Here is a 10,606-nt window from a genome sequence, read left to right on the forward strand (position 1 = left end):
TATAATGCGCAATGACAAAACAGACACGTGCATGCAGTCACGGATTAAAAAAAAAATAAGCATGAAACCAAAATGTAAAAACCCAAGTAAATTATATTGCACAAAATTTAAAAATGAAAGCAATTTTTTCAAACAATGGTCACAGATTGAAAAATAATAAGCATAAATCAAAACTTTAATAAAGCATTTAAAAAAAAAGAAAAAGCATGAATCAAAACTTTAAACACATTTAAAATCATTTTGCACAAAACTGAAATATTAATGCAAAATTACCCAACTTTTACACAAAATCATGTTTTCCTTGGTTATATTTCTGTTTTTTGTGCTCTCAGACATTTTCTGCTCATATTTTTATTTATTTTTTGTATGCAAATGGTGTTTTTTCACTTTGCTCTTGTTTCTGCTTTGCTTTTCCAAATGTTGCAGTTTCATGTAAATCAGGGCAGGCTTAAGCATCATCATTGGTCCACTAGTTCTAGACAGCTCATCCTCTAGCCAATCAGTCAAAGAGGGGCGTTGACGCCACTCCAATGCGCCTCATTAGCTGCCAATGCTCAGTATATTTACTTGCCCTGCCAACTTTGTTATATTTTTCTTATTAGCAAAGTATTTTTTTATTTGCTAAAAATATTTATAATATAGTTTATATATTTTTTCTTTTTTTCAATTTCTATTTATTTTGTTTATTTTTTCAAAAACAAAATTTGCAACCATTTAAACAACCTCATCTATGTTATCCAGCTATATAACATTATCTTAGTAAAAAAATAAACAACAATATACAGTGCTTCGCAAAAAACACACATTTAAGTTTTGAAACCAGAAAAGTGGCAGTGGGTGGCATTTGTAGGTGCTTACTGCTAAATTCAACGCAAATATATGTGATATATTAGCCGTGGTGTGCTGTGTGACAGGTGAAATGGTGATTTCTTTTTTACTGCACTTGGATGTAAAGTCCTCCTGTACTGCAAAAAATTATTTTCTTACTCTGTAAGAAAGTATTGTTTTCCAGTACATATATCTAAACATTCTTATATCAAGATACACTTGAGAAGCAAAATGACATATTACGTTATTATTATTTTTTGTTTTAAGCAAAAACTCACTTAATTTTTATACATATTTTAGGAAACAAAACATAATATCTTATGTCATTTTGCTTCTCAAGCATATATAACTTGACAAAAGAATGTTTAGATATAGATAAACAAGAAAAAAAGAATCATCATAAGAAAATCATTTTTTGCAGTGTGAATTGAGAGGGAGTTGTCAGTAAGTGGGTTCTGGTTATGAGGTCATTCATCAAGGAGGTTATAGAGGATACCAAGCTTCACTTTCATCTTATCAGCAAGGTCATGACCCTCAAAGGGTTTTCTGGCAGAAGAGCAGATAGGAGCTTCACTCGGTGCACTTAAGGCATGATTCATGAGGCATCTACAATACTCTGACAGGACAGGACGTCACATTCTTACAAAGCAGACCAGATAAAAGCAGAGGTTACACACACCTTCTTCAAAAAATACTTACAAAAACATCACATCATCCACACTAGTGCAAAGGACCATTAGCTGTTGGCAGCCAGTCCAAAGTGTTCATAAAGAATGAGTAGTTGTATGTGTCTGAATGAGTAGTTGTATGTGTCTGACGGAGAGAGAAAATCTCCATAAGCCGCTAAATGTGGACTTCCCTCGTGCTGGAAGAACAACATTTACGTTAGAGCCGAAGCTGTTTTTTTAACAAATATATTACATTAATTGCATGGGACACACGACACCCACCTGAGGCCTTGCAAAAAAAAAAAAAACACATTGTTGGTGCCAAAGCCAACCACGCCTGTCTGTGTAGTCCATGCACCATTCGTGTATTTCGTTTCATCTCAGGAAGCGGTCTTTGAAAGACAGGACAGAGCCAGACTGTAACTGCTTTATGAGGCTGAGAAACGTTTGCTTCCTCAAACACAACATAAACAGCCAGTACATTTAGCAAGACTTATGCTGTCTCAGTGGTTGTAACATGGCAAGTCTGTTAAATAATTAATAATAATTTGAAATCATAACCCTGATATAAAATAGGGCCAAGGAGTTACGTGGGCAATGTGGGTTTGAAACCGGCTTGCAAAATTTTGAGTATTTCCCTATTTCTTCTCTTCATGTCCTGTCCTCTCTATACTATGAGCATATATAAAATAAAAAAAATAATAATACAATTTTCTTAATAAAATTAATTTAAGAGATCAAATAAAATGTCCAAAATTGGATTTATAGAGATTAGAGATATAAATAGCTTTAAATAAAAAGCACCCAAAATATATTTTGATCCCTACTATCTATAGATAAAAAAATTTAAATAATAATATTAAATAATATAAAAAAATATATAAAAATAAAATAAAATAAAATCATGGAAAGCAGTCCAAAACACCTGCAGGAATCTTACCTAGCAGTGAGGTGAGTTTGGGCAGAAGGTCGGCCTGCACCATCTTGCTGCGGAGGCCCGTGTCAAAGGAAAGATTAAGGAGGAGGCGAAGAGTGACGTTCAGGAGATCTTCATGTTCACAGGGCACCAGTTTCACCAGCTTCTCTACTGTATCTATCTCAGCCTATCAAAGAGAGAGAGATGATTGCAGTGGAGTGATGTAAGAAACTGCTGTAAGGTCAGTTCGTTAGTTCTCTTAGTCATGTGCCCGTGCCTTTGCTTGTTAACACATCTGCCTGCTCCAGCTGTTGTCAAACACAGCCACAGACAGACAGCCCAGCAGAAACATGATCCCCATTAAAGCCACTGTTCACAGCCTGGAACCAGTTTTCAACCTTAATAACTGCCTAGATCTACAACCTTACTTTCACAGTCAGCATCAAACAACGTGAGAGAACCATCACCTCCATAGCATTTGTCAAAGCTGTAACAATCTTTGCACAGCTGCCTTTACAAATGTGACAAATTTAGAAGATCAGAAATTAGCTGATTAATGAATCCAAATAAATGATTGCTGAGATAACCTTGGTTCTAGGGTTAAGTGTGTGATTGGTTGCAGGTGGAGGAAGTGTGGGATAAGTGGTCCGACTACACAGTACAACTAAACTGTCTTGAAGTAGTACAGAACATCATATAAGCAACAAGTTATGAGAACAGGTGTGGCTGATTTAGGAAGGAAGGAGTAATAGGAAGAAAGTAACAACTGGGTGGTGTAGCCTTGTGGGGTTTGAACCTGCAACCTTCCAGGTTACACTCTTTAAACACAGCATTTAAACACCCCATGAAATCAAAACTGGGGATTTTAGTCCATGTCTGTAAGCTTTGAGTGCATCTCTAAATGAGTGTACTTCTGAAAGTCAACAAAGTCACTTTGGATAAAAGCATATGAGAGTATTCCTTACCATGTCATTCTTATTTTCTAAGAAGATACTGAGTTTCTTGAGGAAGGACACCACCAGCACCAGGAGCTCCTCACTGTCTCTGTCCAGCGTTTTCACCAGAAGGTGGACAATGTTCTTGTTCCTCATCTTCAGCTCTGTGCGGGTGTCCTCAGACAGATTCAGCAGCAGGTACAGAGCAACTGATGGCATAGAAACACAAGCAGCAAAGTTATCAAGACATTTTCAAATCTGTATTTAAAGAAGATAATATTGAAAGCAGATTTTTTTTTGTTGTTCAAACTGTATATACACTACCACTCAAAAGTCTGGAGTCAGAAAGATTTAAAATACTTTAATTCAGCAAAGATGCATTAAATACATCAAAAGTGAGATTAAAGACTTTTTTTTTTACAACAATACAAAATATTTCTAATAATTGCTGTTTTATCAAATAACCCACAAAAATTAGTTATCAGTTTCCACAAAAATGTTAAACAGCACAACTGTTTTCAGCATTGGCAATAATTAGAGCCCTGCATTTCAGCCCGAGCCCGACGTGGTCCGACTTATTTACGCCCTTAGGGCCAGGCTTCGGGCCAATTTTAACATCATAGCTCACACGTGGGCCGGACATTGGGCTTGTTTTAGGCTTCCCTTTCTTTTTATATTTTAGACATTCATCAATTAAGGTGATGGAAAAGATGTGCTGCAATGGTGGAATAAACATGACTGTCAAGACTGGCTCTCACGGTGTTTAGTGTTAAAGCCGCATAGCAGCAAATGTGCCTTCAGCACAGCTGGAAGAGTTACAGAAGAAAGGAGGACTGGATTAAAACTAAGGCTGTCCCCGACTAAAGATTTTTTGGACTAGTAACCCAAAGGTCACGGGTTCGAGTCTCGTTACAGGCAGGGGTTGTAAGTGGGGGTAGTGAATGACCAGCGCTTTCTTCCAACCTCAATACCACGACTTAGGTGAGACCCTTGAGCAAGGCACCAAACCCCCAACTGCTCCGTGGGTGCCACAGCAAAAATGGCTGTCCACTGCTCCGGCTGTGTGTGCGCACTTGGATGGGATAATGCAGAGCACAAATTCTGAGTATGGGACACCATACTTGGCTACACGTCACGTCACTTTCACTTTTACTGTTTCACATTGTGATATGCTTGAAGTGTTTTATATCTATGGATTTTACTGTGGGCAAGTCAAGTGTTGATTTTAAGGCTAAATTGATCAAACATGCGGTAAACTCACTTTAAAAAACAAAAACTTGTTTTTCTAAATTACCTTAATAAAAAAACAAAAATAAATATAACCACTTGCAATTAAAAACAGAACTATTTTAATGGCAATGTAATGGGGAGAAGGGGAAAAAAAACAGTCATGGGGCTCCAGTCGGACTCGGGCCGGGCTACGGCCTAAGCGTCTCTTTAATAATAAGAAGCACCAAATCAGCATATTAGAATGATTTCTGAAGGATTGTGTGACACTGAAGACTGGAGTAATGGCTGCTAAAAATTCAGCTTTGCCATCTCAGGAATAAATGACATTTTAAAATGTATTCAAATAGAAAAGAGTTATTTTAAACTGTAATAATATTTCCACAATATTAGTTTTTCCCCCAAATTTTTTAACCAAATAAATGCATACTTAATGAGCATAAAAGACTTCTTACCGACCCCAAACTTTTGGACTACAGTGTATGTATTCTTTCTTTTCTAATGCACTTATATTTTATATAATAATATTTTAATGTCTGATTTAATTTGTGATTATTTCTTCAAAAGAGCAGTGGCATTTCTGCACCAACAGAATTGTAAAATAATGATTATGTTCAAAATGATTTTCTGATCACTGCTCTTGTCTTCCATTAATTAGAAAATGACAAACATCATCTATAGAAAGACAACTGTTTTTTAATATTATATAGAACAGTGCATATTTATAAAATTGGCCACAGCAATCATATTTGGCGTCAGTATCAGCCTGTCTATTCAAAACACTTCTTTAAGCTGTAAAATTAGACATTTCTTTGTGGGTAATAATGTGTTCTACCTCTCAAAAGCTGTTCCTGTTTGGTCAGCAGTCCATGGTACTTCTTCAGGGCTTTCTCGTACTCCTTCTTCAGGTTCTGATTGTCTGGGTCATCATCCCGTTTCAAAAAGTCAAGGACCTGGTCTATTAAACCCTTGTGTTCAGAGCAATAATTAAAGGGCAACATTTTAATTAAAACATAACACCCATGCCCCCCCAGACCCTTGGCATGACTTAACCTTTACCCTTTTTCTGACATCCTGTCGCTCTTTCACCTATGACCCCTGCTACACTGAAAGGATATCGGCCTTCTTTTTCTTCAGCAGTTCATCCTGCCATAGGTCATAGCGCTTCAGCTCATGCTCAATTATGCTCATGCACAGCACTCCGATCTTGTAGTGAGTGATCAAGCCATGGAACTGGGAGAAACTGGAGATAAAAAGTTTATTTGTCTAACCTTCACCGAGAGTATGATGAATGTTAACCAAACCGTTGCAGACTTCAGGAGAATAACATCGGAAGGGCAAAGATTCAAGAATGATTCTAGCTTTCACATTTACCTACAGCCTCGCTTTTCATATGAGTCCTGACAGCAGCTGATGTGTCGTATTATGATAGGAGCATTTACTGTAGTATTATGATTCTCATGTAAGAAAATATATTCTCTTCATGGCACATCACCATTGTTGTGTTTCAGTTCGGAGCACAACACCCATCAAACTGAAGAGCGAGTCTTGGCTAGAGCGTGCAGATGTGTAGCCCGTTTACCTGGAGAAGCAGAAGAAGACGTAGATGATGGTGGTTGCCAAATCGACACTCTGCTTCCAGTCTTCCCTCAGGACCCGGGCCAGAGCGCCCAGAGCTGTCTCTGTGGGAGAGCACACAAAACACTAAATGCTTTCATTGCTCATGAAAAGAACTCACGTTGTGAATACAAAGTGGCAACGGTTTGAAATATGTGACTGCTTGTGAATATGGAGAATATGTTATGATATGGGCTGATGGGAAAAGAAAGAACACACTTGCAAAGGAGAAAATGCATTGTGGGTAAAAATCAAATGACACTATTTTTATTTAGATGCTAATGGACAAATATTTGGAGGAAAGTGGAAAACAGGCTGTAGTGCTACAAATATAATAGAGTTACAGAGGCCAAAGGGGTCAAAGAGATTGAACACATGAAAGAAAGCAGAAATAGAAGAAACTTCCTTTTTTATGAATAGACCCTCATTGTCTGTTTTACTAATGTTTACTATTAGTGGCATTAAATTTAGCAGCCAGCATCCTTGCTGGATAAAAGTATTATTTTTTTATTTTTTTTATTTATCTTACTGACTGATTTTGAATGGTACACTGTAAATCAGTGTCCCATTAAAATCAGTGACTTTACAGTGACATTTACGGTAAAATACAGCAATATTTTAGGTTTTGCAGACTTAACTTAAATTCATAATAAAAAAAACATATTTCATTAATTGTTGTAATGTTAACATACCAACCTACTGAAGAACTCAAATCTGTTTTGAAACATTGTAATACACTGATAACCACCAAAAACAGGTGGTGATGAGAAAGTCACATGATGCAAACTCATCACAAACAGCTTTTCCACAAGTGGAGGAGGGAAATAATGAGAAGGGTATAACTGCAGCCCGGAGATCTCCAAATGGGGGCGGGAACTCCAAAACGGGGTGGGAGCTCCAAAATAGGGCGTGGCTTCCTCCCATTGACAGACAGGCACATGACACGCATGCGCAATTTTTTCCCCTAATCCACTTCAGAGCAAACTCCGCCCCACAGCTGATTCTACATGATACTGAAATAATGCAATAAACATTCATTTAACAACATTACGGTACATTCACACGGGGCGTCGGCGTTGATGCTTGATGGAGGGCGTTTCTGAAGCTTGGTGCTGACGCGACCGTCATAGTGACAACAGACGCCTGCGTTGGCGCTTGAAAAGTTGAAAAGTTTTCAACTTCTGCCGTGAGCAACGGACCCAACGCGACGCGACGGACCCACAATTCATTTCGGCAACGCTTGATGTCACTCCATTCAAAGTAAACGAGAGCCGTTGACGCCGACGCCCCGTGTGAATGGGGGATCTTAGATGTAAGATAAAACCCTAATGTACTAGGGCTGCACGATAAATCGCATGCGATATTTAACGCGCATCTTGTCAGTAAAGCCATTCTGTAATCAGCGGTACATCTCCATCACGTGCGTGCTTTCACATGGAGCAGCATTAACTACACAGAGCCGTTGTTCACCGACAAGCTGCGCAAAACATGCGCAAAATATGATCGTGGTTTTGCGCAGCTTGTCGGTGAACAACGGCTCTGTGTAGTTAATGCTGCTCCATGTGAAAGCCCGCAGGTGATGGAGATTTACCGCTGATTAAAGAACCGGCTTTACTGACAAGATGCGCATTAAATATCGCATGCGATTTATCGTGCAGCCCTATAATGTACACAACTGATAAGAAAAAAACAAAAAAGAAACAGTTATTTCAATGAAAAAAACATTAAATATGAAGTGTCATGCAAGGAATTCTGAGAATGTCAATTTATGTTTTTTCACCGTAAATTATACAATGACTTTTTATTTTTCACTTCCAAAGACTGTAATTTTAACAGTATTTTACTGTAAAATACTGTACAATTTAATTACAGTTATTCTTCGTATATAGCATGGAAACTTACTGTTAACCAATGAACAGGTTTTTACTGTAGCATTTTTACAGTCTTTTACTGTTAAAATCACAAAGAAATTTTACAGTGTAGCGTACAAGTCTTTGAGCTAATATGACAAGCCCTTTTTCATAAGGGAAAGTGCAGAGGTTGAAAACATTTGGGCATAGAGATCCTTTTGTTATGAAGGAATGAATGAGGTACGTAAAATAATGGAATGAGAATGACTGTGAAGAGAGGATCATAATGTCCTAAATATGGCATCCTATAAAAGTGGTTGATATTTCACCCAAAAATTTAAAATTTGTCATCATTTACTCAACCTCAGTTTGTTCCAAACTTGTATGACTTACTTTCTTGTATTCAAACTCAAAAGAAAATATTTTGTAAAAGGTCAGGGTCCAACATTGGAGTCCACTGACCGTCATCGCACAGAAAAAAAAAAAACACAAACATTTTTCAAAATACCTTCTTTTGTGTTCAACAGAAGAAAGTAAGTCATACAGGTTTGGAAAGACATGAGGGTGTGTAAATGATGACAGAATTTTCATTTTTTTGGGTGAACTATGCTTTTAATCATACAGTCTTACATGAGAGCAAATCCAAGCTTTTTTATATTGTAGTTTAAATGTATTTGAAAACTAAAACTAAAATCCTAAACTGTTTAAAAATGACTCATTCTAGCCATGAGCTCCAGTTCGTGACGCACCGTTCTGCAGCAACTCCTCTAGGTTGTCAGGGTTACGGGCCAAATGGAGGATGAGTGTAGCTCCTCTGATCTTCTCAGGGATGTCCTCATACAAGAGCTCAATATAGTCATCTATGCTATTAATATTGGCCTCCTCATCAAGCTACAGGACACAAGATAAAGCATTAAGTGAGTTAAAAATGTTTTTATACATTTTGGTTGAGGACTCAGTGGAAAACTATTATATATCATATGTGACACAAAAACAATGAAACAAATGCATATTCATTTCAGCTATACCTCCATGCCTTCAAAAGGAGTCAGGTCTCTTGGCTTGATCTGTTTCTTCTCTTTCTTTTCTGAGTAAACAAAACATAAACAATCACTAAAGCACTAAAGAATTATTTATAATATTATTACCCCATTCTTCTTCGCATACCAGCAGATTTCTTGCGGTTCTGCAGGTAGAACAATAGCTGTTCCACCTCAGGAAGTCTGGAAGGGGAAATGAGTCTACACTCCTCCACTACCTTCCGTGCCAAAGACGCAATGTCCGTGTTGGAATTCAGGCTTTTCAGACGGATTCTGCAATCGGAGGAAAATTTTAGCTCTAAAAATCTACCACACAATCAATTTGCCAACTATTCCATTTATTTAAATGATCTTACATCTTCTGGCACTCCTTGCGCTCTCCTAGCATTGGGTCTCCCATCTCCCCCAGGATCGTAGCTTCCACTTCATACTGGACAACAAGGGCTTTTTCTGTGGGGTGGACATCTAAACTGCCACCCTTATATTTCCTGAAGACAAAACATTACAGATTATTATTTTCTTAGGCATTTTTCCTATGATGGTCGATTCATAAGGCTTATCATAAAAATAAAAGTGGTACTTTATTGGTAAAACAATTGTGTTTTGTTATTGTTTTTTCTCAGACATTTTCCCTGATAGTACCATGTTATCCTTCAAAGCAGCTTAATATATATAAATATCATGGTAAATTAATAATGTAAACATTAAGTACCCATTATAAACATAGCATTCGCACAAATACATTTTATTCATTTAATAACTCTATTGAATATGATGATGATGATGTGGTGGTGGTGATGATGATGAAGATAATGATGATGATGATAATGATTATGACCATATTAACGTCACATTCAGACACATAAATATAAACTGATGCCATAATTTGAAAGAAAAGACTGAATATTTTGAAAGTTGAACACATATAGCAAAAATCAATATCTTACACCTTAGAAAACAACATTTACAGGCATATATAGTGTTTTTATGCAGTGTAAAGCTCAAGCTCGATCACTAACGTTACAGTTAATGACAGAGCTCGCTCGCATTACACAAACACTCACCGTTTTAAATATCTGGCGTCGTCCGATTGCATTGTTGCTCATAAATCAAAGCAAATAAACATGTGCGGGTGATTTCTGTCAGATGTTTTGACGTGTGTCTAATTTCTCGACGGCTTCATCGTTTCTGCTCTGACAGGACGCTGATGTTTGTGTTGCTATGGGTGTGTACTGAAATTTCGTGAAAGAGCGAAGAAGCAGAACTAGGCGTAAGAATCTCTAGCGCCACCTGTACATGTGGAGGTATGTACCGCTCACTTGGAATACATGTGCTGGCTTGACTGTTGTTGAATTTGATTTGTATTGAATGTATTTATACGAATATATGGGTGATTCTTAGACTATGGGCACTTTTATGTTCTTTGGTCATATTTATAAAAATACATATAATTTTGGACAAATTCCTCTTTCTTAGTCAAACTAACAATAAAACCACCTTAAAAACTTTTTACTACCTTTCTATT

At 37.2% G+C, this 10,606-nt stretch overlaps 1 protein-coding gene across 1 annotated transcript in view; it reads right to left on the reverse strand.

The window, feature by feature from the left end:
• LOC107726482 (kinesin-associated protein 3-like) overlaps positions 1 to 10,317 on the reverse strand; it is a 23,637-nt gene extending 13,320 nt beyond the window's left edge. Inside the window, exons 1-10 of the mRNA XM_016536079.1 lie at positions 10,146 to 10,317; positions 9,438 to 9,569; positions 9,209 to 9,354; positions 9,070 to 9,128; positions 8,791 to 8,932; positions 6,157 to 6,256; positions 5,693 to 5,817; positions 5,410 to 5,508; positions 3,378 to 3,556; positions 2,437 to 2,599 (exon numbers count right to left, since the gene is read on the reverse strand). Of these exons, the coding sequence (XP_016391565.1) occupies positions 2,437 to 2,599; positions 3,378 to 3,556; positions 5,410 to 5,508; positions 5,693 to 5,817; positions 6,157 to 6,256; positions 8,791 to 8,932; positions 9,070 to 9,128; positions 9,209 to 9,354; positions 9,438 to 9,569; positions 10,146 to 10,177 (1,177 nt within the window). The 5' untranslated portion in view covers positions 10,178 to 10,317. The remainder of the gene's footprint in view (positions 1 to 2,436; positions 2,600 to 3,377; positions 3,557 to 5,409; positions 5,509 to 5,692; positions 5,818 to 6,156; positions 6,257 to 8,790; positions 8,933 to 9,069; positions 9,129 to 9,208; positions 9,355 to 9,437; positions 9,570 to 10,145) is intronic.
• Positions 10,318 to 10,606: the final 289 nt, after the last annotated feature.

Source organism: Sinocyclocheilus rhinocerous, unplaced genomic scaffold, assembly GCF_001515625.1.
Source record: "Sinocyclocheilus rhinocerous isolate Xijiao unplaced genomic scaffold, SAMN03320098_v1.1 scaffold605, whole genome shotgun sequence".
NCBI lineage: Eukaryota > Metazoa > Chordata > Actinopteri > Cypriniformes > Cyprinidae > Sinocyclocheilus > Sinocyclocheilus rhinocerous.